This window comes from Sphaerodactylus townsendi, linkage group LG06, assembly GCF_021028975.2.
Source record: "Sphaerodactylus townsendi isolate TG3544 linkage group LG06, MPM_Stown_v2.3, whole genome shotgun sequence".
NCBI lineage: Eukaryota > Metazoa > Chordata > Lepidosauria > Squamata > Sphaerodactylidae > Sphaerodactylus > Sphaerodactylus townsendi.
This window is the reverse complement of record NC_059430.1, coordinates 102688627-102714800: the sequence shown is the minus strand read 5'-3', so window position 1 is coordinate 102714800 and position 26174 is coordinate 102688627. Positions and strand designations below refer to the sequence as shown.

Sequence of the window (26174 nt, the reverse complement as noted above, 5' to 3'; positions counted from 1 at the left end):
GGGGAAGGACAATCCCCAGCAGAGATGCTATGCAACTGGCAAAGATGTTCCTTCTGCTCCCTTCCCTTCCTGCCACCTTTCCCTCCTTTAGCAAAGAGCATGGTTCTTGCTGCTTACTTTCTATAGGAGGCTTTCTGTAACTTCTGCCAAGGGAGTGTGAAACTGACTACCAAACAGGCATAAGAGAGGCAGTTCTGCAAGCCCAGCTAATTTGCAAGGGCGCCTTCTGTTCCCGCAGGTCGGCCCTATCGCGGGAAGCCCAGTGACATGTGGGCCCTGGGTGTGGTCCTTTTCACCATGCTGTACGGGCAGTTCCCCTTCTACGACAGCATCCCTCAGGAGCTCTTCCGCAAAATCAAGGCTGCCGAATATACCATCCCAGAGTGAGTGAAAGCGGCGCCAAGTTCTTTGTATACCTCAGTGGGCTTGCCCTGGGGGTCGGGGTTCTCTTCTTGAACTGGTGTGAAAAACTCAGCCGCCCTAGCTCCAGGTGGCCTCAGTGGGGTTTCGCTGGCGCCAATGTCCCTTGCGCGCCTGACCGCGAAAACTTTTCCTTTGGCGAAAAGCGAGAGATGGAAGTTATTCGGAAAACACAGTCTGCTTGATCCGGAAGCTGCTCGTCTTGGACCCTCAGCAGCGCCTGACGGCCTCCGAGGTGCTTGACTCCCTCAGTTCCATCATTGCCTCGTGGTAAGTAGGGGAGACGGAGTGAGGTTATGTACAGGGACAGATTGGCCATTAAGGCCGCCGAAGAAAGTCCCAGTAGGTGGATGGCCCTCCAGATGTTATGGACTACAGTTCCCATCATCCCCTGCCAGCATCATGCTGGCAAGGGATAATCAGAACTTCGCGGTCCTTTATCTGGAGAACCCGACGGATACCACCACAATGAATTGGATAGCGCAGCCAATGGGCTACCGTCCCCAACCAAGGAGCCTGAGTGAGCAGGGAATGAGCCAGCAATCAAGCCCCTTCCAGGGAAGGAGGCAGCTAGCTTCCCCCCCCTTTTTTTTTCCTTCTCAGTTTACCCCTGGATGTATGTAGCTTAACCATGTAAGGAGCCAGCAAGGAAGGCCCCTGGTACAGTGGAGAGAGCTGGTTTCTTCTGCTGAAAGGTTCAGCCCACAGCTCACCTGTGCTGCAGTGCCAGGGTCTTAGAAATGAGCCTGTTTGGCTTCAGAGTGTAAAAAAAATGCTACTTTGAAAGTACCATGGGCTTTTAAAAGCAATGGCAAACTTGGTTTAACTGTATACAGACTGTATTGAAGAAAAAGAAGAGGAGGAGGAGGAGTTTGGATTTATACCCCCCTTTCCCTCCTGTAGGAGATTCAAAGGGGCTTACAATCTCTTTTCCCTTCCCCCCCTCCCCAACAAACACCCTGTGAGGTGGGTGGGGCTGAGAGAGCTCCAAAAAGCTGTGACTCGCCCAAGGTCACCCAGCTGCTGATACAGACTTCAATCTATGCATAGTAGTAGAGACAATTGGAATCAGTCTGGCCTGAAGTATTGTTTTGGAAGTTGAGTATTGATATTGATGGGTCTCTTTATCTTATTTTTCTTTTCTTTTTTATAGATTACCAAGATGTTGTAGGGGTTTTTGTTTTCCTGTAAATTTTTTTGATTCTCTCAATAAAATATTTTTTTAAAAAATGAAGCAATAATTGCAGAGGAGCTGGTCTGTCGCATCAGAATTGCACCATTTCTAGGCAAAACTAAAAATGTATTTAAAATAGGTATATGCTGGTCAGTCTTACAGCTGGTGACAATGAAATGAAAACCATGTAACATCCAATAATTAACAAAATAAATTAGATTTAAAATTCTAAAATACATATACTCCCTGTGACCTAGACTTGAGTCACCCCAAATGCTGTGAAGAATATTTATGCTTTGCAGCCATCCCAGAAAGCCAGGTGGGTCAATGCCCTGCCTATTCTCGGAAGCTGTTCTACAATCCTTTTCTAACTGGAGGTGGCAGGGATTGAACCTGGGGCCTTCTGCATACCAAGCAGAGGCTCTACCACTGAGCCACAGCCCTTCCTGTTCTGCAGTCAAGGGGTGGGGCAGGACAGCTGCTGGAAAAGCCCAAGCAGTGCCCCAGACTTGGGGACACATCCAGCGGACTCTCCTGGAAAGAGCAAAGATGCCACACAGGGAACATGCAGAGAGGAGGCAGTCTAGCCTCTGTCAGCAAGTCCAAGATCAACCCACTGACCCTTCCCAGCTTCTGTCACAGGTGTCTGTGATGCAGTTAAGCTTCCCTAGCATCACAAGTTGGCGACCATTGCATTGTATTAACCAGGACTCTGATAATTGCATCTGTTGACTAGTTTTGATTCAGCAGTTAGTTTAAACCGCAGTGGACCTGGGAAGGCATAACTCTGCTTAGGATGGCATGGCTGTCAGTCTGTTTTCTTTCTCGATAAAGAACAATTGTAACACCCGTGCACTCTGGCTTGGACCTAAGACCCTTTAAGATGAAATAACATTTATTACCACCTGTCAAACCAGTTTCTGGTTGCCTGGGTCATTGTTGTTTTCTTTGAGTTCATGCTATGTTTGGGGACAAACAGGGAGAGATGGTAAACTGTACTGTCGTTAGGGTGTTCTAATACCTTGCCTTGGCCAGCATGTCTCTGCTGTGGGTGGAACTGGTGAGAAATGGTGTTGCTGTGGCTGGAGGGCACCTGAAACAGATGGGCAAGAGTTTCATGGGCCTCTGGTCTCTGCACCTTCCTGTTTTGCAGGCAGTCAATGTCCTTGCTGAGCGGACCTTTGCAGGTGGTACCAGATATCGATGACCAGGTGGCAAATCCAGAAAGTGCACATGAGGTATGGCTCAGGGTAATCGATGGGTGCTGGGGGATGATTCTTCTCAGGTAACTCGTATTCTGTTTGCTTGGGCACAGCAAAGGCTGAACCACTCTGTATTTTACTTAGTGACCCCTTATTGGCGCCTGCTAACTTTTACCTTTAGCTGAACCCAGAGCAAGTAGAGGAGCAGGTCTATCCCATTCTTAGCTGTTTAGCATTCCCTGTGGCTTCTGGTCCCCACAGGACACTGCTTTCAAAACTGGCTTCCTAAGCCCTGTGGGCAAGAGACCTGCCTTTAAGGCTTCTGCTTCCTGGATAAAAACAGACCTGGGAGGGGAACTCATCTTGCAGGCTTTTGCCATTGGTGGGTTGAGCAGAACAGCTAACTGCAGACCGGAGTTCATAAGTGACTGCTGGCTGGAAAAGGATCTACAAGGGAGGGGGTGAGCTTTGGGAAAAGGAAGTCAAACATCCTGTGTCTGCAGGGTGGACACCAGAGGCGTTCCTCCCATTGGGCAAAGTGGGCAGCTGCCCACGGCGCCACCTTGTGGTGGGCGACAAAATTGTTTGTGGGGGATTTTGTATTTTCAGTGTTTTTTCCGTTTTTGGCCTGCAGGGGGCGTAGATTTTAAGCTAGCAGCACCAAAATTTCAGGGATTTTTTGGGAGACTCTTCTGATGATACCAAACCTCACCGGGTTTGGTGAGGTTTGGTTTAGGGAGTCCATCCCCCATTGTTTCCGATGGGAGCTAATAGTCCTCAGCACTTGAATCTTTTTTTCCCTAAAGCTTGCTTCCATAAGGGGTAAACATGGTGCTCTTCTAAAAGCTGGAATTTTAAGGGACCTGATGAATAAAGCACATGGAGGGGGTACCAGCAGGTTAAACAAACCCCTGGTTTCATGAGCAGCGTGACAGACCCTTGCTGCCAGCGTGATGTAATGGTTAAGAGTAGGTGCACTCTAATCTGGAGAACCGGGTTTGAGTCCCCGCTCTGCCACTTGAGCTGTGGATGCTTATCTGGTGAACTAGATTAGCTTGTGCACTCCAACCCAGCTGCATGACCTTGGGCGAATCACAGTTCTTTGGAGCTCACTCACCCCACCTACCTCACAGGGTGTTTGTTGTGGACAGAGGAAGGGAAAGGAGCTTGTAGGCCACCTTGAGTCTCCTTACAAGAGAGAAAGGGGGGATATAAATCCAAACTGTTCTTCTTCTTGGGGGCAAGAGTTCATCAGGGGGGGGGGGGCATTTTGGGTTCCCTTCTGGTTCTGCTTCCTGGGTTATCTGAAGGATCTGTTTTGTCCTCAGGCCAAGGTGACCGAAGAGTGCTCTCAGTATGAGTTTGAGAACTACATGAGGCAGCAGCTGATGCTGGCCGAGGAGAAGAACACGCTTCACGAGGCCAAGGGCTTCCTCCAAAAGCGGCAGTTCGGGAATATTCCGCCGGTGCGCCGCCTGGGCCACGATGCTCAGCCAATGAACCCCCTTGACGCAGCCATCCTGGCACAGCGCTACCTGCGGAAGTAGCTCCTCAGCACCGCGAGGGTTGTCCTCCACCCGCCTGATGTGGCGCGACAGTGATAGCCACGTGCCGAGGAGTCACCAATAATGTAGCAAGTCTTCCTCTGCTTTCCGAGCGCTAGCAGAGCAAAGCGAAGCTGTCCGGGAGAGGACGGCTGACTCAGACTTCAAGTCCAGGCCTAGACAGCAACTCTGCTTTTAAACGTGACTCTGAAATCTACCTCTGTCTTTTTTTAACCACACTGTTCTCTGGACTGGACTGAACGGAGCGTGTTTTGGCAACAGGTACCAGAGCGAGCTTCTTTTCAGACGCAAATGTGGGACTGCAGAAAGGACACGGGGTTGCATCTCAGCTCCGGATGGTTTGAATAAGCTTAGTCATTTTTCCCCTTCTCCCCTCTGGGTTTCATTAAACAAACTATTTCTTAGAAGCCTCCCCCTGCCCTTCCTGATTGTTCTATTTTTAATTTAACACCTGGTTTAAATATACTTTCCTACAAACGTTGGTTTCAGAGCCCTGTGTGACCCCAGACTCTGCCAACGGGTCCTCTTTACATCAGCCCTGTGAGTGCAAGGAGCGTTGCACGCAAACTCTGCCCCGGGGTTGTTAAATTCCACTTTTTCTGGAGCTCCTCCCCTTTCTAGCCACTTACTTCTTTTGGGACTTCTGACTTTATGTTGGGGTTGTTTTTTCTCTAATCAATAGCTTATGGAAGGTGCAATTAACATTGCATTAATTCTGCTGCTGCCTACCACAATGGTATGGCCGAAGGGGTAAATTTATGATAATGTGAAAAGTTTTCTCCGTCTTCCCTTCCCTCCCCGCCCCTTACGTGTCTTGAATTCAGAAAGGCCAGCTGCTCTCCACTGCTTGTGTGATGCTTTTTCTTGCCACGGTTGCCTTGTCCGGGCACTCCCACTTTCGAGGGAGGAAACTCCCCAACAGCCTTGTGCCTGGCAGGTCACGCACCAAACCAGCCTGCTCACTTGTGAGTCCCATTCTGGGAACTGGATGCCTCTCTTGCCAGGTAAACTGCTTGCAGGCAACTCTTTGGGCCTGCGCTGCGCCAGCCCCCCCCCCCCCCCCCCAAACTTTCGACCTGATTTAAAGATGATGCAGACAAAGCCAAAAAGCTCTCCTTGAGCACTTTGCACAGGCCCAGAGCCTCGTTTGCACTGACTGGGTGGTGACCCTTGCAAAGTAGCACTTCCTACTAGCACCCCATTTTGCACTGCAAGGGAGCGCTTTTGCCCTGTCTGCACCATGCTCTCTTTAAACCCAGTTATCGTAACCTCTGACCTTTTTGTTTTTCTTCCGTGTTTGCACCTGGCTGTGGTGCTGGATCCCTCCAGGGACAGAGTAGCAAAAGCAGCTGTGCTGGCTCAGACCGGGCAAGGGAGCAGGACAGATGAGAGATTTTTTGGGGCCAGGGGTGTCCGGGGCCAGACACGGCAGCATTAAACATTGGCGGTGGGAGGGGAGCCAGCCATTGGCAGCCTGCATCTGGTCTGACTGGCTTTAGCATGCAGGAATGTTTTTCTTCTAATGTGAACCCTGGAAAAAACTCCAATAGCTGAGGCTTAGAGACCTTGTAATAAAAACCTATCTTCTACTAAGGTGTTATATGACAGGCTGCCTCCTCTGCTGCACTGCATGCCATCAGGGGTAAAGGCAGAGGCTGCATGGGATAGGAACCCTCCCCCCCTCGCTTTAGTTGTTCTTGCCACAATGCCTGTGCTGGGCTTGGGAGGTTTAGGGCTAGCTCTGGGCTAGGCTGAGTCAGGGAGGCTCAAGCAGTGCATTGGCATATAGATTTGGCTGCGGTTGGATTGCTTCGGAAGCACTAGGCATCAAGTGTTTTCTTTGTTTTTTGAAACCAGCATGGAACCAGGATCAAAGAACTCTAAAACCTTTTCCTGGTGGGGCGAGGCAGGGTATGGGGAGAAGAAGCAGCAGCTTTGGCCCGTCACCCCCCAGTAAACGAAGCCTGTTCTAGGACTGAAGGGGGCTGGAGGCCTTGATGGTTTATTCTCTGCTTCCGTCACTCGCCCTTGTGGTACTGGAATGCCCTCTCCCAAAACAGAGGAGATTCTCCCCAGCAGGCTAGTAGCCAACTCTTGCTCAAGAGCGAGCTGCATATTAGTATACTTTGCCAGCTGGATCAAGTATGGTGTGAGCCTGATATTAAATTGGCCTCATTAGTGCTAAACCTGTGATGAGAATGAGCTTTGGAGGCATCTCGCATAGGTGTCAAACTCGTGGCCCTCCAGATGTTATGGACTAAAGTTCCCATCATCCCCTGCCAGCTGGCAGGAGATGATGGGAACTGTAGTCCATAACATCTGGAGGGCTGCGAGTTTGACACCTGTAATTTACTGCTTGGTCCTGACAGTGTTGGCCAAGCAAGGGTGGGATCAGATCAATGTGGCTGCTGAGGAGGGAGGGCAGCTTTGGATGCAGGCTGGCGCCTCCATCTTAGCAAGAGACCAGTAGCCCCATAGAGACCAACAAGGTTTTCGGCGTATACACTTTTGAGAGTCAGAGGGTTTTTTGGATAAATTTCAGCCATTTGAGTTCAGGTTCTCTGTTTCCCTCACGGACTCTCTGCTCCCCCCTCCCCAGGCATTACAACCTACATTTCCTCATCTTCTATTTAACTCGTCCAATCCCTAAATGTAGCTGGCTGTATGTGTCTTGCTCTTCCCGGTTCCTCAAAAGATAGCAATACGTCACGGACTGTGCAAAACCGAGTGATCTACCCATCTTTGACATTGTGATAAAAAAGTAAACTGGAAAAAAGGTGGAAAGGAATAGAGGGAGAGGAGGCACGAAGTGGCACGGAAAGTCAGCATGAGCTACGGGGTTTTGTTTTTGGTGGATTACAAGTTAGACGACAGACCGGAGACAAAGATCCTATTGTAAAAAAAAAAAATGCAAAGAGAATTTGTACAGAGACCTATTTTTGTATTACATCCAACTATTCCTGCATGTCAGCAATAAAATTTCATAATGTAGAATTAAATCTGCACAGTGTCGAGACGGACTGGCTTCTTTTTGTGCCAAGGTGGCTAAAGAATGGGGAAAGCGGCAGAATTTGTATTCTAGAGCAACTCGCTTTGCTGTTGAAAGCATGTGCCAGGGAAACTGGTTCAGCTGAACTGCAATTTAAGCTGTGGTACACATGAGACTGAATATGCATCAATGGGAAAGGCACTTGCTCCAGGAATATTATAATATGTAGGTAGAATTATGGATTTCCAACCAATGGGCATAGTGATGGTCATGAACATTAAAAGGGGATTGGATAGATACAAGGAGGGGGATTATCCCGATGACTGAAGGGTCTCCATGTACAGAGACAGCAAACCTGTGAAAGCCATTGCCAGCCAGGAAGCGGAGGCAGGACTTCTTTTCTGTTTGTCGGCCCTGTAGGCATAACTAGTTGCCACTGAGTGAAACTGGATTCTGGTTCAGAGGGGTTGGGGAGGGGGTGTGGTACTGCGTAAAGGGTTCTTTGGGTGAGGGTTTTTTGGCTGACAGCCTTTCTAAAAGAATTCCAGTGCTGCTAGGGAGGGCTAGATTGATAATTTCGAATTAAGTTTCCTCTCGCAGTGATTGCCCTATTTTTATTTATTAGTTTTCTTATACCGCCCAATCCCCGAAGGGCTCTGAGCAGCCACTGGGCCATTTTCTCTGGCCACAGGGAGGGGACGCCTGCGGGAGTCCGAACTATGATGCCTATGTAAGGTTTATGAGCAGCCTAGTTCATGCAAGACACTCTGCTGAGTACAAAGCCCCCTGGCATAGGGGTGCTTGTTTACCGGGGTCAAGGTGGACCGCGATAGCCAGGTTTGGGCACCAGGGGGCGCCCGTGGACTGCCTGCCCGCCCAGCCGCTGCTCCAGCAAAGACTGGTGCTGAGCATCCTTCGCAGCTGCGCCCCCGTCGGGATGGAGTTGGAAGGCTGGGCGCTGCCATAGTGCGGGCTTTGCGATTGGATGGGGCGCAGAGGCTTCGCTGCCATTCCAGGGAGGGAGACAGCCACACGTATTTGAGTGCTGAACGCGCACGGCTTGCGGAGCTGCAGCGCTGGTTGGAATCCCGGGCTTCGGGGGGCTGTAACCAAGAAAGGCGGAGAACTTGCAAGAAGAGCTGCCCTGAAGGCAAGCCGAGGGCTGATCGGAATCCCCAGCGGTGGACGGGACCCGGCCCGTACAGTAAGAGATGTGACGCTGTTGAGGCAAAAACACCAGCCTTTGGGACTGTGCGCCCACACGTGCAAAGCAATTGCAAGCATTCGTTTTGGAGGCTGGCAAGTGGCAACCTTTGCAGCTGTTGCTCGGAGTTGGCAAACAACGTGCATTCAACTGGTTGTGGTGGATTTTCCGGGCTGTGTGGCCGTGGTCTGGTTTCGCCTGCATCTGTGGCTGGCATTTTCAGAGGTGTATCACAGAGGGAAGTCTGTTACACACTATGTCCAGATAGTTACACACTATAGTTACACACCAGATACTGGACATAGTGTGTAACAGACTTCACACTGTGATACACCTCTGAAGATGCTAGCCACAGATGCAGGCGAAACGTTAGGAACAAGATCCACCAGACCACAGCCACACAGCCCGGAAAACCCACTACAACCAGTTGAATCAGGCCGTGAAAGCCTTTGACAATACCGTGCATTCAGTTGCTTTGCACCCAGTGGAATTGAAAGAACTCCGCCCCAAAGTGAAGTCGCCCGGCCCCAACAGGTGCATGTTGGGATCTGGTCTTCCCGTGCACCTGGTGATGCCAACGCGCTCTTCCCCGGGCCTTTGCTCTCTCTCCAGCATCTCTCATAAGGCAGATGACTTGCTTGCTGCGCAAATGGCGAGGGTAGCCGTGTAAACTGCTGTAGCACATTAAAACTGAAGTACTACGGCACCTTAGGTCCCTTCCGCACATGCAGAAATAATGGACTTTCACAACTGTTTGCAAGTGGATTTTACTGTTCTGCACAGTAAAATCCAGCTGCAAAGTGCATTGAAGGTGGATTGAAAGAGCATTATTATGCATGTGCGGGAGGGGCCCAAAAGGTTTAACTTTTATTTCAGTTTCAGAGAGTAGCCCTGCAGCAGAGCAGTAAATAAAAGTAGTCAAGTAAAAAAGTGAACCTGAAACTTGAGTTCATTCACAAGTTCAGAATACTGGACACCCCCCACCCCCACCCCCAGGACTGAATAGGGACATTAGATTCTTATTTCACTGCAGATGTTACTTTTCTGCCCCCAAGCAGTTTCCCTCAGCTCTTCTACTCAAGCTGATGATCGTATGCAGGGATACCTTGGCATCCTTTACAAGCATTTTTTACAACACCCCTATAAAGATTCAGACATCTCCATTCATACTGGTATTTAACAAAGGGCGTTTTGACTTTCAAAAGCTTATACTCTGAAAATTTTGTGTGTCTTTAAGGTGCTACCAGACTTGAATCTAACTGATTTATTTCCAAATAAGTTTTTGCAAGTCACGGGCCGCCATTACAAAGACTCGTGTTGAAATATTATTTATTATATTATTATAAATAGCCTTTATGATTACATTTATTATTAATAAATAGTAAGTCTTTAAGGTGTCGTGTAAAGCCTGCCACCCCACCACCCCCGCTTTGCTTCCACCAAGGTTTAAATCTTGTCCACCCTCCCTTGAAACCACAGACCTCGTTCTGTGCTGTATCTGCCTCCTGAGGGTCACCAGGTCCCACATGGGGCAAGTACATCTCCCAAATTTACAACTGATTTTTAGGTAACAAACATAAATTGTCCTGGAGCAGGGGTCTGCAACCTGCGGCTCTCCAGATGGTCATGGACTACAATTCCCATCAGCCCCTGCCATTATGGCCAATCGGCCATGCTGGCAGGGGCTGATGGGCATTGTAGTCCATGAACATCTGGAGAGCCGCAGGTTGCAGACCCCTGACCTGGAGAAAATGGCTGCCTGGGAGGATTGACTCTAAGACGCTGTCCCCTGCTGAGTTTCCTCCCCTCCCCAAACGCTGCCTTTCCCAGGCTTGATCCCCAAAACTCCGGGAATTTTCAAACCCAGAGTTGGCAACTCTAGGTTCCGCTTCCACACTCACATGCGCAAACGCACAAACTGTGCTCCTTCCCCCTCTCCAGGCAGAAGTTGCTGCTCCCGATTTCAGATTGAATTTTCCCTCCCTCCCTCCCACTTGTGAGGAATTTAAGGTTTAATGTTTAAAAAGAAAGGTGTTTTGGACATGCCAATTCTCACCCAGGTCCCTGAATGTGCCAGCACAGCCTTGACACCACAAATGGGGTGGGCAGGAAATCAAGAGCACTGGAGGCAGATGGACTCTGCTCCCCACATCTCACTGGCTGTGTATTTGGGGGGGGGGGCAGGGAAGTCCCCTGGAAACCATTTCCTGTTGCTCGGCAGCAGTAATGGGAACCAGACCCGGCCTGGCTTCTGCCGTACAAGCAAGAAGACAAAACGGGGGTTTGGCGCAGGGGAAGCTCTCCGTCTTGGCCTCCCAGAGACCTCAGGGGGCCCCCAAGTTGCTTAGCTCCAGTCCTTGGGTGAGTACAAGTTGGAGGGGCAACATTTTGTGCTTTTCCCCATGAGAAACTGTGGGGAGCTGGAGAAAAAGAAATGTTTTCTGTATTTCATGGGACTTCGGCACTGTCCTGTGTAAAAAGGATAGCGGTTCGGTCTGGTCTCCTGCAGGGATCTCTCCAGAGCAGGGGTCCAACTCTGCTGCTTCAGATGTACCCTCTTTGGACTTTGGCTTCTGCAGGGCTGGGTCTGAGCCACACTCAGTTGGAAACGGTTTCTCCCTATCTCAGCGCTGCTGCCGTCAGCCATGGCAAGAGGAAAGTATCTTGCATATGCTCAGAAGAACATTATTATTTTCTTTCCATACTACAAAGTGGAGGGCACACCATTGAGAAGAGGTTCCAGAACAACTGGAGTTCAGGTTCTGGTCAGCCCTGCCCCCACCCCTTGGTGGTGTGCTGAGGCCATATTAAAGCCAGTGTTCCTATTTCTTTATTTATTGGATTTATCAAAGGCTTTCACACCAAGGCTGTTATGGGTTTTCCAGGCTGTGTGGCCATGGTCCGGGAGTTTTTGCTGCTAACGTTTCACCCACATCTATGGCTGGCATTTTCAGAGGTATGTCACGGTGAGATGTTCTCATGTTAGAAGCAAAAATTGGCAGACCACAGCCGCACAGCCTGGAAAACTCACAACAGTCAGTATTTACTGGATTATTGGACAGCTGTCCAATATGCCATTTTATGCCAGCGTGGTGTAGTGGTTAAGAGCAGGTGGATTCTAATCTGGAGAACCAGGTTTGATTCCCCAGTCCTCCACCTGAGTGGCAGAGGCTTATCTGGTGAACCTACATTCCTGCTGGGTGACCTTTGGCTAGTCACAGTTCTCTCTGACCTCTCTCAGCCCCACCTACCTCACAAGGGGTCTGTTGTGGGGAGAGGAAGGGAAAGGAGCTTGTAAGCCACCTTGAGACTCCTTTCAGGAGAGAAAGGTGGGGTATAAATTCAAACTCCTCTTCTTCTCCCCCCCCCCCCATCTGCATGGGCTTGGAGCAGTTTGCATCATAGTTCCTCCATACAGTAAACTAATTAAAATGTCATATAACAGCAGATGGACAACATCAAAATAATCAATCATTTCTATCCCCTGAGCTTGCAGAAACTCCCTCCCTCATCTATGGGGTTTGGGGGCCCACTGCAAAGCATTCAGCCATCAGGATTGTGTGGTGTCTGCCTGCTAATTCTCCTGGTCAGGCAGCTGTTAAGAAATCGCAGCTTTGGCCCTGAGGGATCCTCTGTCCATTTTTCACAGGATGGAAGGGTGGGATGGATATAAGTGTTTTGAATAAATAATGCAATAAACGTGAGTTGGCAAGGCCAGCCAATCTGTGCCTCTGCTGCCCTTTTGCTGTACTTCAAGCCTCTTTACTTTGCCTCAATAATTAACCAGTTTTTGGAGGCCATCCAGATACTGGAGGGCAGGAATGTGAGGTTTATCTGGACTTTTACAGAGCTGCATAATTGTGGGGAGGGAACCAAGGATCTCTTAAAAGCAGGACCAGTTGAGGGCAAATTCTCTTGATCTCTGAACTGTCCATCAAGGCTCAGCAGAGGCCAGGGTCCTTCCACTGCCCGTCTAAGGTGGGGGCTTCAACTCCTTTTTGTGGCGATGAATCTCCAACTTACGCCTGGACTCCTAATCCATGTGGACAGCCCTTCCCGCTCTAGCCAGTCAACCCTTTCGTTGTTCTGCAGTTTTAGATTGGGTTTGTCCCTCCAGAAGGGAGCTATCATGGAGAGGAGGAAAGATCCACAATTTAATAGGACCAGATCCCCTCCCCACCCCCATCAACAGGAAGGGGCTCAGTGTGTCCCCCCCCCCTCCGCTCCCAGTCACCTTCTGGCTAGTGGTTGGCCAATCGTCTCTCTGCTAAGCTGCCAGACGCCTTGCCAAGAGCCTGGGGGGACCTGGTTTTACTGCAGTCGGCCTGGCTTGGCTCGTCTCTGCTGATGTGTCACATTTTTTGCATTTCTCCCTTCATCCATCGTCCCCATCCGTCGGGATGTTTCTGCTGGGAAAAAACAGGATCTGGCGGCTCTTGCCTCCACTCCCCCACTTCGGCTGACCTGAGCAGTCGGTCGTTGCTCTTGGTCCCAGGAAAGCTGCAGCAGCCAAACTGCAGCGGGGCCCCAGCTGCAAAGCGAGCACGTGGCCTTTCTGAGGCCCCAGTCAGGAGCAGCCAATGCAGGGCGGTGGGGAGAGGACTCTGTTCCACTCCAGGAGTGATGTTGCTGCCTAAAAGACGCGGCTTTGAAACTCTTTCCTTGACTCAAGAGGTAGGAAGGTTTGTAGGGGAATGCTCTCTGCACGTGTGCAGAAGCATTAGCTTGGGACTCAGCCCCAGCTCAGATTAAGGCCGGGACATACCCACAAAGCCCAGATCATACAAAGAATTTTGAGGGGATCCTCCAGGCTCCTAACTGAAGAATTCAAAGCTTAGGTTGCCCCCAGTTCATCCCTTGAACCTATGTAATAGGCAGTGTCTTTTGAAGAAGAGTTGGTCTTTATACCCCTCTTTACTGTAAGGAGTTTGTGGCTTACAATCACCTTCCTTCCCCCATCCCACAACAGGCATCCTGTGAGGTAGGCAGGACTGGGAGAGTTCTGAGAGAACTGTGACTAGGCCAAGCAGGCTTCACGTGGGGAAGCTGGGAATTGAACCTGGTTCTCCACTGTTCTTTACTGACAGATTCCTCCCTTTAAGCCGCATACTGGAGCCTGCCCATTTGATTGTCCCCAGCGTGCCTGAGACCTGTTGATCAGGCTTCTGGATACAGGTGACATGAGACCCACACTCCCTGCACAGGAAGCTTTGGGGTGGGGAGGGGGCATGGAAGAACCAGACAGTTCCTGGTGGCTTTTCTGAAGTTTTGTTCCCACATCTGGCTTTCCAGAAATGATAGCTTTGAAGGGCCTAGGTTTGAAAAACATGCAAGAGCTAGAGGCCCAGTTGTGGTCTCTCCAGGGGCTAGTTTTGGGAGATGTTTGTGACAGTCTGGGCAGTGGAGCAGGAAAGGCCAATTTCTAAAAAAAAGGGGGGGGAACACCCTTGTGGGGTGTGCCAACCACCAGACTCCAGGGGAAGTGATGTGACCACATGGCTGACATTCTCTCCTACTGTGTTGATCTAAATTTACCATGTAATACTCTGCAAGGTCCAATTTTCAGAAGCAGTATGTAATTTGGCACTTGCCTATAAGGCCATGGCACCGTTTGGTTCACAATGCAATCCAGTGTACCTCCACAACCTCAGTCTTGGAAGGTAAGAAATCATAATAGGGTGTCTTTGAGCATGGACAGAGAGTCCCCGATCACTGAAACGCTGTGGTCAGCCATACAGGAGGAAATTCAGCAGTGTAACTCAGCTCAGACGTTGCGTAAGATCCAACACCTCTGCGTGCACCCAGTGGAGTGTAGGGTCAGGCGTGAAGAGGCCAAAATGAGGGGTTTTATATCTGCTGACTGTACAAGCCGTCCCATCTGGCCTCAGTGCCAACCTGTGGGGAAATTCAAGAGAAAAGGGAGTCTTTTGTGGAAGCCTCCCTCATTCCAGGGCACCGCAGTTCCCTTAAACAAACACCAACTGCCCAGAAAGACGTCTTTTTTTGGGACCTTCAAATTACTAGCTTCCAGAAGTGCCACCCATGCCCGTCTCTGCCATTTGGCCCTCCGCCTGGGAGCCCAGGACCCAGAGAAACAGCAGGCCTTCTCTTCTTCGGCACACACAAGCGCGCACACACTCACTCGCGGCTTCCTGCTCGGCGGGAGGAGGCGGCTTTGCAGTCCAAAGGGAGCCAGCTTGGTCCTCCCTTTTATTTACTGTGCTCTTCCAGCTGCAAGGAAGTGAGCAGCAGTTTCCACTGGCAGCTCCCTCCCGACTCAAGGGGCTCCTTTGGAAAGAGAGGCCTCCACTCGGTCCCTCTGTCAGAGCCCCCTTGCTGCTGCCAGAGGCTGGGAATGGAAGGAACACAGCACTGGTAACGGTTTGCCGGCACTGCTCCAGGTAAGCTCACACTGTAGGCGGCTGCTGTTCGTTTCCCTCCAGGAAGGGGCATTTGAGACAGGTTAGCTTAGCTGTAGGGTTATGTACCACTGTCACGACCCTGGACCCTCAGGAACTCTTGTTTCAGTTTTGGGAAAGGACAGGTAAATGCTTGCTCTGAGTGCTTTCATGGCGTTGGCACCAGTGGGAATGTCTAGAAGTTGGTTACTGGGAAAAGAAAAGCCCGCACGTGCTCAGAGGCTCACTGGCCAGGAGCCCAGGTTCCAGTTAAGTCCCCCATAAGATCTTAATGACGTGTTGGACTAGATGGAAACAGAAATTAGTTGAAGAAAAGTGGTTTTGAGTGACCTGTGCAAAACCCTGTATTAAAAGGGTTTCTCCTGTCCTTTAGAACTTTATCCAGCTTTGGGGTTTCCTCACCACCATGTCCCTTCTAAAATGGCCAGAAACCCAAAGCTGTCTACCTCTTTTGGATTTTGATGTTTTGCAGAGAATGCAAACAAAACCCACTGTTGAAACTTTAAGAAGTCACATCATGAGCCTCAAACAGGTTGCTCGGGTCGCTTCATGATAATAGAGCGGCTGTTTTGGAGAGAGGAGGTATGGGGACTTAATACGTTTTAAGCTATTTTGTAATGAAGGTCCCGGGACGTGTTGGATGTGAGGCAAACACTCTGTGCATGTTCATAGTCACCCTTGCCTTTAGCACATCTTGCCATTAAAAACAGGTTTGTAGATCAGTAGTTTGGATTTTGACTGGAAACCCCACCCTAGCGCCAGTTTCTGCACTCCCGGCTTTCCTATAGCAGTGGGCCAAATAACCGGCGTGTCATCTGAAGCCAAGTGTTGCCAGTCCTGCTTAGGACACTGACTCTCATTCTACTCATTTTCCAGTTCATTCTGCATAGCTGGACCAAACCGGAGAGGTTTCCGGCTTAAACCCTCCGGCTCAGATGGATTTATCATCACAGCAGTTCGGGTGGCGTCTGGGGGTGGGATAAGGCCCGGATTTGCTGGGTCATCTGCGACTGCTTTTACTTCCCTTTGAAATTCCTTTCTCTTCTCTCCCTTCCCCCTTTCCCTCTCCTCACTCCCTTTCCAAATCCAGCAGAACCTTTCTGGAAATACCATGTTTTACGAGGGAACCTCTGAGATACCTTTTAAGCTGAACAGGCAAAAGGAGGACAGTGTCAGTCTTCAACACCAGAAAACAAAAAGGCAGACTCGGAGCTGATGCGTTCTTCACATTATTTCTGTAATCAATGGGATAGTTTTGATTAAAGCCTTTGGGCTGGACGTTTAAAGCCCCCTCCCTACCAAGGGAGTTTGGATAATGTGTATTATTATTTTGCTTCGTTTTTAAAGAACAAAGAAAACGAAATCACAAACAGTTAATGAGAAAAAGCATCTGTGCTTTGTCCTCTGGAATCAAACATTTCCTGGGTTGTTGTTTTTTTCAGTTTTACAAATATTTTTGCAGGTGATTTGTTAAAACCATCTTTTTCCTTTCTTTTCTGCAAAAATGCTAGGCGTTGGGGAGTGGTTCAGAGGAGTAAGCATTTAAATGGAATATCACGGGCAAAAGAGAACAACAAGCCGTTGCAGAGATAATAACCTTTGTACCTTCCTACAGATTTTTTAAAAGTGTGTGCTAGGAGCCGTTGAAGACAATGACAAAGTACCCAGTTCAGCCCCTGGGTAACTGTAAAGGGGTAGAAAGATTCCTCCCACTCCCTCCAGCAATGACTCCCACACTCCTGATCTAGACGGAAACTTTTGGCCTCTGTTTAGCAACATACACGCACGGACAAACAGCAGACATGAGGGCAACCGAAATGGTGAAAGGTCTGGAATCCATGGCCTGCAAGGAGAGACTTAGGGAGCTGGGTATGTTTAGTTTAGGAAAGAGAAGGTTAAGAGATGATTTGATAGCCCTGTTTAGATATTTGAAGGGATATCATGTTGAAGATGGAGCAAGCTTGTTTTCTGCTGCTCCAGAGACTAGGACCAGGAGTAATGGGTTCAAGGTGAAGGAAAAGAGATTCCACCTAAACATCAGGAATACCTTCCTGAAAGTAAGGGCTGTTTGACAGTGGAATGCACTACCTCGGAGTGTGGTGGAGTCTCCTTCTTTGGAGTTTTAAAAGATTGGCTGGCATGAGTGCTTTGATTATGTGTTCCAGCATGGCAGGGGGTTGGACTTGATGACCTTTGGGATCTCTTCCAACTCTATGGTTCTATGATTCTATGACATTTGCACACGCATGAGAGATGACAAATGTACCATATCTGTCCAGTTGCCTGGTTCTTGTCATAGTGCTGCCAGAGTCTTCCACTCACAGGTGTGCGTTTGTTTGCAGATATGGCTGGTATTGGCTTTGATGAGCTGGTCATTTTTTGGGGCTACCTGGCATCTCTAAAGTCCCAGAGGGTCCCTGCAAAACACTTGCCCTTTTCCTGCAAACTCCCTGGCCTGTCTGCCTCCAAATCCATCCACGTGCATGGAACTTGACCTCAAAATCTAAATGAGATTGTCTTGAGCCCCCCAAAATTTGGAATCTGAAGTTTGACAGAATGAAGGAATAGGTAAGCTTGGGGGAGGGGGGAATTAGGCTTATCTGATTATTTTTTCAGGTATTTTAAAGATTTCTTTAAAAGGTATTAAAATAACTTCTTTTCAGATATTTTAAAGATTTAGGCCCCATCTTTCAATGATAAACATTTTGTAAACAAAGGCAAAGCCTAGAACAGGGGTGTCCAACTCTAGCCCTCCAGATGTTCATGGACTACAATTCCCATGAGCTGGTGGGAATCGTAGTCCATGAACATCTGAAGGGCCAAAGTTGGACACCCCTGGCCTAGAAAAGTCCTTCCACTCACAGCTTTACTCCAAGGACTCTCCTTCCTGGAGAAAAGGCGACGCTCCTGGCTGGAATTTAAACATTTGAGGCGCTGCATATTTCTGTTTAATTCTTTCTTCTGACTCAGTTTTCCCCATTTTCCTCTGTCTTTTCTTGCCAGTTTCTTCTCTTGGACTTGCTATTTAATAGATACACCTCCAGAACTGAACCCTGAACTTCAGATGAAGGAACCCCGACAGTCAGTGCAAATGCACACCAACTCCTAAAATGGCTTGGGAATAGGACCTAGTCACTCCTGCCCTGCTGAAAGCCTTCACTTCTGCTGTGACCTTTTCCATACCGGGAGCAATCTCTCAGGTGAAGGAAGCTTTGCTTATGTTTTTGGAACAGTTTTCAAGCCCTGCTCACTTTGGGAAGATGGACCAAGGGGATAAGTTGGCATGGAAGTTAGACCCTCTGAGTAGGAAACCTTGCTCCCAAGCGCTGACGTGGGGAAGGTGTTGTTAACAGGGTAGAAAAGGGACTCAGCATGAACTCAGGAGACTGCACTGCTGGCTAATATGGTCCAGGATTTGGTACTGGCACCTGATCTCAGAGGAAGCAACTTTGGTCCTGTTCTCTCTTACTAAGTTCAGTCAATTTACAAAATGCTTTGCTAAATTTCTTGTGTTTGCTGCCATAATAGTCATGCACGGAAAGTTGTTCCCATTATACAAGTGAGGAACTTAGGCTAAGAATGACTTGTCCAAATAAGGAAACTGTGCCCCAGTGTGGTTGTGGCAATATAGCATCTGTAAAGCATTTTGGAGTATTCCAAGCATTTTGAGTTAATTAGCTGAAGTTGGGGACTCCTGTCATTCAAGTCCAGTGCCTGCACAGCCATTCTGTTCAGCTTTGCCCCTCAGAGTCTCAGATTTATTCCCTGACCCTAAAGAACCATAACAATAGAAGAGTAGCAGAGCAGGATCAGACCAGTGGTCCCATCTAGCTCGGCATTATATTTTTCAGGGTAGCCAACCAGATACCCCTGGAAGGTCTATATCTGGGTGTGGGAAAATGACCTCCACCCTAAAATTCACCTCAGTAATTCAACCATTCCATTTATGAATTGGGACTAGGCTGCAAACTTGCATTAGGCAGGAGGGAGTTTACCATCTCACACCTTTCTAGAGTGTTGCACTTAAAGGAACAGAGAGGGAGACAGCCAAATGTCTATAAAGTTTTCTCTTCCTCTTTGGGCAAGAAGATCGGAATGACCTTAAGGAAAGAAGGACTCTCCTAAAGGGAGGTTATAAATGCTCAGGAAAGAAACGCTCTTCCATTTGCTCTCTTCATTGAATAGGAGCAAGCCATAAAGCACTAAACCTTTGCCTAGGGATTCCACCTTTCCCATGTGGTAAAGGACAATGGGAAGAAATTCCAACTGAACAGAGGAAAATGCTGAACTTAAAACAACTGCTGTTTCAAGAAAAACTAACCTGTCCTGTTTGCACTTCAAGTGTCAAGTGTCGAAAAAGGGGATCATGGCTTTCACCTTTTCTTTGTACCCTTGCTCTGCCTAAATGTTTGAACAGACCATTTTTCTATTTATTAAATTTCCCTACATTCTAAATGTTCAGTATCTGATGAATGTTCAGTTATCAGAAGACTTTAACCACACCATGGCCATTTGGTCTTGTTATCTGAAGCACAGTAATGGGGAGGGGCTACAAGTTCTATGTGTTTCATCATTCTGTCTTGAATATCAGCTTCCAGCCACTTATTCAGAGCTCAGGGTAGGCAAACTGGCTTGTAATTACTTGGCTCCCCCATTCAGTGCCTTTTTAAAAATCTGCATTATGTTTGTAACTTTCCTATCTTTTTGTCGTGAGAAAGATTTTTGCAACAAATGACATACTTTTAAAAGAAGATCCACAATTTTACAGTAGCGTTCTTTAAGAGCCTGATTTCTGTATACCAGGGGTCCCCAAGAGCCTCACCGGCCCGAGGGCCAAGTAAGCTGGCCCCCTGAAGGCAGCATTTATCCGACCCATCGAACGCCAAGCATGGTGGAAATGGCTCCATTCATGTGCAGTGGGGGCTCGAGGGAGAGGAGGAACCGGCCCCAACGGCTGTTGATTGCAGTTACATGATGGCACCCCCAAATCTCCATGAATTTTCTGACCCAGAGTTGGAAACCTTACATGTGGCAATTCCTGCTCCGCCCTCCTCTCGGCTACTCCATGTGTTGCTCTCAGGCTTTCTGTTCCGCCTCACTCCCATTGGCATCAGCCAGGCTGGCGAATCGCTCGCTGGCTGCTAGGGAGGAAAGAACCCAGGAAGATACCTGATCCTGGGTTAGATGGAATGCTTCATTGGGAAAGTTCTGCTTTTTTTTTTTTACAGGGGAAGGTATTCCACAGCCTCCCCAACAATATTTGGAGCCCGCCCTATACTTGACATACTTTGGTCACTGTTCTAAAAATAGACCATGATAGAAAGGCTGAAAGGTGAAATCAAACATTTTACAATCATTTGTGCATAGGAATTTGTTCATATTTTTTTTTAGTCCGGCCCTCCAACAGGCTGAGGGACAGTAAACTGGCCCCCTGTTTAAAAAGTTTGGGGACCCCTGCTGTATACCATCAGGATTTGATGATATTTCAGCTTTCCATTCATCTGCTTTGGAACTTCATCTTTTAGTCCCTCTGTTTGAATTCAGACACCCTCCCTGGAAAGAGCCATTTACTGTCATGGGTAACTCTCTAGCATCTGCACTGCTGAACGCCGACCCAAACTATACTGTTTCTTTGCCATTTCCCTATCGCCTTTTCATTGCTTTGGCATCTTGATCTTTCCAGTATAGTTCCCACACTAGAGCATGGCCTCACCCTCACCAGGGACTCCACAAAGTCCGCGCCGCCTGCTAGAAATAGATGTGACCTGAGTGATTGACCGGTGGTGCCAGAAAGGGAGGGGGAAGAGGAAGAGGAAACGTCCGGTCTCCAAACAGAAAATCATCTTCCCACAGCTGAGGATGCTTCTTTCCCTTACCGAGTGACAGGAAGTGTATTGTGGGGAGGGGAGCTCACTACGATTCAGTTCAGGAGGGAAGAATGTACAGCTATAGCAGTGGTGGCGAACCTATGGCACGGGTGCCAGAGGTGGCACTCAGAACCCTCTCTGTGGGCACGCATGCACAGAGTTCATCATGTGGGGGGGAGGAATTGCCCCCCTATATCTAGGCTGGCCTGGGCTGCTGGACTTGATGTGCATGCATCTCAGCGAGCAGGGAGGACTTGGCTGGTGAGCCTGTGCTCTAGGTGGCTGCTGCCGGGGGGGGGGGGGCAGAGGCAGCAGAGATGCTAGAGAGGCACAAAGTGGCACATGTGGGATTTGCTGGAGGCTACAGCAGGCTGGCCCCTGCTCGAGGGGGTTATTCAGGTTAAATTGCTGCGTTGGCACTTTGCGATAAATAAGTGGGTTTTGGGTTGCAATTTGGGCACTCGGTCTCGAAAAGGTTCACCATCACTGAGCTATAGCATAAGCACAAAGTGCATTGCATGATGGGGCAAGGCACAGGGGCTGGGGGGGGGGGGCTGTGCCTGATAAACTCAGGTTCAAAGCCCTACTCTGCCATGAATCTTAAGAGGGTTGGCTAAGTCTTCCTCTCCATTTGCTCTCATTTTTTTCAGGATTATTAAATAGGGGAGATTTTCAAGATCTCAGCTAGCTCAAACAAATCTTGGAAGTACCACGCAGTGAGGGAATTGCGGTGCTGGGCATCCCTACCCTCTTGCATTTCCTGGGATGACTGTCACAGGGTTTTCTGGCATGGTCAGTTCTCTCTGGGAATCTCGTGACAGGCCCCAGAGAGGTTCAAAGTACTAGGCTGGTTAAAGGCGGCACCGGGTTCCATTCAAAGCTCCTTTATTGCTAGCTTTTAACCATCTCAGCGGTGAGTACAAATAGGCCATTTTATTGCATCTTGGTTAGCCCTTCACACTTTTAAATGACCAGGGATGTAAACTATATAATTCCCCCTTTAAGAGAAATTTGGATGTTATTTTAACCTCTCTCTGAGGTCCTTGAGACCATAAAATGCTCTTTGTTTAGAAGACCAAAGCTGTGGGGGAGGGATCTCTCTGTGTGAATGAGGAGCCTGTACTGGTTTGCTGAAGCCTGCTGAGGAGAGTCTATTTTGGGAGCTCCTTATCCCTCTGGAGAAGGCCCGATTCTGTGGAATGGGGCAAAAGCTGCCTTTTCCTAAGATGGCTTCCTGTCACCTCTTAGGTGCCACTGAAGAAGTTACCATGGAAACCCACAAGGAGGAGATGGAGCTCTTGAGCAACAGCATGGCGGCGTATGCACACATCCGAGGTGAGTACATAAATGTAGGCAGTGGTGGGATCCAAAAATTTTGGTAACAGGTTCCCATGGTGGTGGGATTCAAACTGTGGCATAGCGCCAATGGGGCTGGGTGGGGCACGACGGGGGCGGGGCATTCTTGGGCGGGGCTGTGGCAAGGACGCAACCGCTTCGCCAGTCCTTGAGTGAGGAAAGTCTAATAACTGCACGCAGGCGCAGTCTGCCAATGGGTTCTGCGACTCTACTGCTGAGAGGAGGAGGCTGTACGCCTAGGCAAAAATCACATGGGCAGCAAAATCCTCACCACTCAGGTAACCCTCTCTCGGCACACACTGCACAAATAACATTTCAGTAACTCTACTCTCGGGAACCTGTAGCCGAGAACTCCCTTAGCTGGATCCCACCTCTGAATGTAGGTCTGTGGAAGCCTTCATAGACCACCAGGTAGGACTGATGGGCTTGGTGTGGATCATTATGATTGAGTTTCAGTGCATTGGCTACTTTCTCTGTTCCAGGAAATTATCCCCAGGATGTCCTGGGGTCTGCTTCAAACCTCAAGGTCTCTCAGCTCCTGTGCATGTGACCTCTCTCTCTGACAGACACCCAAAGTGGCCAATAATGTTATGTGGGGTTGGGAAGATATTCATGAGCTGGACCTGTGTCTGTGTGAATGTGATCCCGTCTTTCATTCTGGAGAACAGGAAACCCTCCTATTTTGACAGGAGTTGCTGACTAAGGGTTTATACCCAGCTTGTGACAAGGTGAAGCAAACACAAATCAAGGAATAGCTCTGACCGAGAAGTGGGGCAGTAGGGCAAGCTACAAACAAACAAAAAACCCTGAGACTCAGAAATACTGTACAACAAGACTAACTTTTATTGAGGTAAACGATTAGTACACTAAAAGCCATCAAAATAATACCGGTCACCAAATACCCATGTCCATCTGAGAATCCCAAATATACACACATACCTTTGTGCCACATGTAGCTCTCAAGAAAGGGAAGTCAGGAATTATAGGGGAATAAAAAGCAGAAGAGGATAACAGGGGCTTAGGGACTCCTATTCCCTTAGAAGCCAAGTGGGGATTCCTCTGGGAAACAGCCAACAGAACCTTGGAATGCCCCAACACAGGAGCCAGCCAGAGGGGGTACTTGTTGGCATTGGAGACATTGTTGGCATCGGAATAGAGATCAAAATGGCATGTGGAGTCAACCATGCAATACAGGACTGAGAACTGTAAGGGACAACTTTGGCATCAGTTATAGGGCTCTGAACTGAACAGGATACAAACGATTCCATTTTCCCAGGAATTGGGGAAAGGAGGAGAAACCAGGCGAACTCTGGCTTGGGCTTGCACTTTGCCAAATCCTGCTATAGGATGTGCGAAAATGCAGCTAGGCAATCCTCCCACAGGCCCGGAAGTGCTGTTGTGTTCTGATTCAAACAAGCATGGGTGCCAGGTCCCAGAGACAGTGGCCATCCTTGACGAATCCTTCCCATCTACCTTCTTCTCCACAAGGAACTTCTTAGAGGATTGGGCACCAGCAAGCAACCTCTGAGGTACATCCAGTGGTGGGATTCAGCCGGTTTGCACCACTTCGGCAGAACCGGTTGTTAAAATGGTGCTTGTAAACAACCAGTTGTTAAATTATTTTAATCCCACCACTGGAACCGGTTGTGATCTATACCGGATATTGTTATCTATACCGGAAGGGATAGATTTCAGACACAATCTGCAAGGCCTTGTGCCGAGACGGGTGGGGGTGGCCGACTCCCTGAGGGGGAGGTTTCTTGCAGTCATCAGCTGAGCAGCCCTAAGATATTCCAGCTCCACTGAGAGTGAAAGAGAGCCTTGTAGTTCAGGAGCTTCCTCTCTGTCCCCTCCCATGGGTGCTGCCCTTCCAGGAGATGATATCTAAGGACTAGGCCAAGGTTTGCATTTAACTAAATTAATCAAAAAAACTACCAGGTCCCCAAATTAACTATAGAAAAATTGCCAGTTAGGCTAGTCAGAGTGCACAGAAGTATAGCAGCCATTATTTGAGGGAAGTGGGGAAAAGGGGGTATATCTATATGAGAAAAATAAATATCGACTTCATTTTTTCTTTAGAATTGAGCTTTGTTTAAGACTTCATCATGCTTTGCTGTGTCCTTGCCAGGATATCCCTCCAGTAATACAAATCAGGCAGCTTCACAACCCAAAATGTTGCAGGAAGCAACTCGTGTGGGAGTAGAATTCCCAGCTAGAGAAAATCCTGGAAATTTGAGCCCATGGAAGGTGGGGTTTGGGAAGTGGAAGGACCTCATCGGGGTATAATGCCACAGAGTCCATTATCAAAAGTGGCTATTTTATCCACAGGAATTGACCTCTATGGACTGGAGATCAGTTGTAATTCTGGGACATCTGTAGACCTTAGCTGGAGTTTGGCAACCCTGCATGGATGTGGGCAATTGCTTCCTAGCAGCTGGTCTGAGACTAAAATTGTTCTTCAGCAGGTGACCATTAATGGGACCAGCCACCTCTTTTCCCATTCCTAGTGTTGCCAACTCTGGGTTGTGAAATTCCTGCAATCTGCTATAATTCTAGGAGATCTTCAGGGAACCCCCCCACCCCACCCCGAGATTGGCAATCCTGTGACCATACCAACATTTTTGGATTACCTGCCCCCATTCAGCTCTTGTTTCTGCCTGTTCTCTGTCTCTCTTCCTCCAGATCACCCCGAGAGCTTCGGGCTGTACTTTGTCCTGGGTGTTTGCTTTGGACTTGTATTAACCCTGTGCATGCTGGTCATCCACATCTCGTGGCAGCCCCATGTGATCCCGGCTAGGTCCCGCAAAAGCCTGCAGGAATTCATTGAGGAGGATGAAGATGATGATGAAGAGGAGGAGGAAGACACAGTGGACCATGCTGCTTCTGAACCCCCCTTGTCCATGACGGAGCTACCCCTGGAGCCGCACGGCACACCCGACAGCACCCTCGCAGTCAATGTCTTCGCCTCGGCGGAAGAGCTGGAACGGGCCCAGCGGCTGGAGGAGCGTGAGCGGATTCTTCGGGAGATCTGGCGCAACGGGCAGCCCGACATCCTGGGGACGGGTACAGGGACCATTGGCAGAGTCCACTACTATTGACTATGCAATCAGTTGATCTCCAAACTCAGGCAGGATGGACAGTTGGGGGTGGGGGCTGTTTGGCCTCTTGGTATTGCTTGGACAGATTGAGGAGATCTGCAGAAATGAGCCACTCTCAACTTACTTACCAAGACATATCTCAGAACTACCTGAGGGGCAGCTGGAATGGGGGGGGGGGGCATTTGAGGGAGGGTTACCAGTGCACAATGTTGGCCAGAAACCAGCATTTGTGCCCCATGACAAGGGGACTCTGAAGGACAATTGCTTTGATAAAGCCATCGTGGTGTAGTGGTTAAGAGCAAGTGGATTCTAATCTGGAGAACTGGGTTTGATTCCCCACTCCTTCACCTGAGTGGCAGAGGCTTGTCTGGTGAACCAGATGTGTTTCTGCACTCCTACATTCCTGCTAGGTAACCTTGGGCTAGTCACAGTTCTTGGGAACTCTCTCAGCCTCACCTACCTCACAAGGTGACTGTTGTGGGGAGAGGAAGGGAACACGAGAGAAAGGTGGAATATAAATCCAAACTCTTCTTCTAACCTGCCGTGGGGGAGGGGGGCTTGCCAGCCAAAGCAGCCACATACCCCCAGGTCCTGCCCTGGGTTTTGCATGGTGCCTGCTTTAGTGGGAAGGGGGGTGGGGAGAAGGAACAACTAGCAACACAGAGATGCTGTACCAGCTGCCCCATACGCCAGCTTTGTTCTTGGTAGTTTGAGTCACAAACCATGACAGTGAACAGTGAGAAAGACAGGTGAGCTGTGGTGTTTGTGTGTCTTATATAAAGCCCTCATGCGGGTTCAACCTTTCTGTTTCCAGTGGGGCCAGAAAGGTTCAAGGTAGCTGAGGAGCCTCCCCCCCACCCCCGCATTCCCAGTATATTTT

At 49.0% G+C, this 26174-nt stretch overlaps 2 protein-coding genes and 1 non-coding gene across 10 annotated transcripts in view; 2 read left to right on the top strand and 1 right to left on the bottom strand.

The window, feature by feature from the left end:
- The window catches only part of STK40 (serine/threonine kinase 40), a 28238-nt gene extending 20878 nt beyond the window's left edge, over positions 1-7360 (top strand). For both annotated transcript variants that reach the window (XM_048501151.1, XM_048501152.1), the window contains exons 8-11: positions 239-383; positions 571-690; positions 2748-2832; positions 4125-7360. In XM_048501151.1, coding sequence (XP_048357108.1) covers positions 239-383; positions 571-690; positions 2748-2832; positions 4125-4343 — 569 coding nt within the window. In that variant the 3' untranslated portion in view covers positions 4344-7360. The remainder of the gene's footprint in view (positions 1-238; positions 384-570; positions 691-2747; positions 2833-4124) is intronic.
- On the bottom strand, positions 1967-2041 carry TRNAT-GGU. The gene has a single exon. It is a non-coding gene; the product is annotated as a tRNA-Thr (tRNA).
- Positions 7361-8361: 1001 nt separating the features above from the next.
- On the top strand, positions 8362-25695 carry EVA1B (eva-1 homolog B). Of its 7 annotated transcripts, XM_048502518.1 has the most exons (5): positions 14521-14955; positions 17316-17541; positions 17977-18173; positions 22089-22175; positions 24879-25695. In XM_048502518.1, the coding sequence occupies exons 4-5, from the start codon at positions 22109-22111 to the stop codon at positions 25292-25294; spliced, it is 483 nt and encodes a 160-aa protein (XP_048358475.1). In that variant the 5' UTR covers positions 14521-14955; positions 17316-17541; positions 17977-18173; positions 22089-22108; the 3' UTR covers positions 25295-25695. The 7 variants fall into 7 exon arrangements, with proteins under 7 accessions (XP_048358474.1, XP_048358476.1, XP_048358473.1 ...); XM_048502517.1 differs by lacking the exons at positions 14521-14955; positions 17316-17541 and adding an exon at positions 8362-8554; XM_048502513.1 differs by lacking the exons at positions 14521-14955; positions 17316-17541 and adding an exon at positions 10765-10915.
- Positions 25696-26174: the final 479 nt, after the last annotated feature.

What these genes read in the sequence shown, in the direction of transcription:
- EVA1B (XM_048502519.1), top strand. Translation starts at nt 22,109, where the DNA reads ATGGAAACCCACAAGGAGGAGATGGAGCTCTTGAGCAACAGCATGGCG. An exon ending in GGCGTATGCACACATCCGAG is followed by an intron (nt 22,176 to 24,878) that starts GTGAGTACATAA and finishes CTCTTCCTCCAG; the next exon opens with ATCACCCCGAGAGCTTCGGG.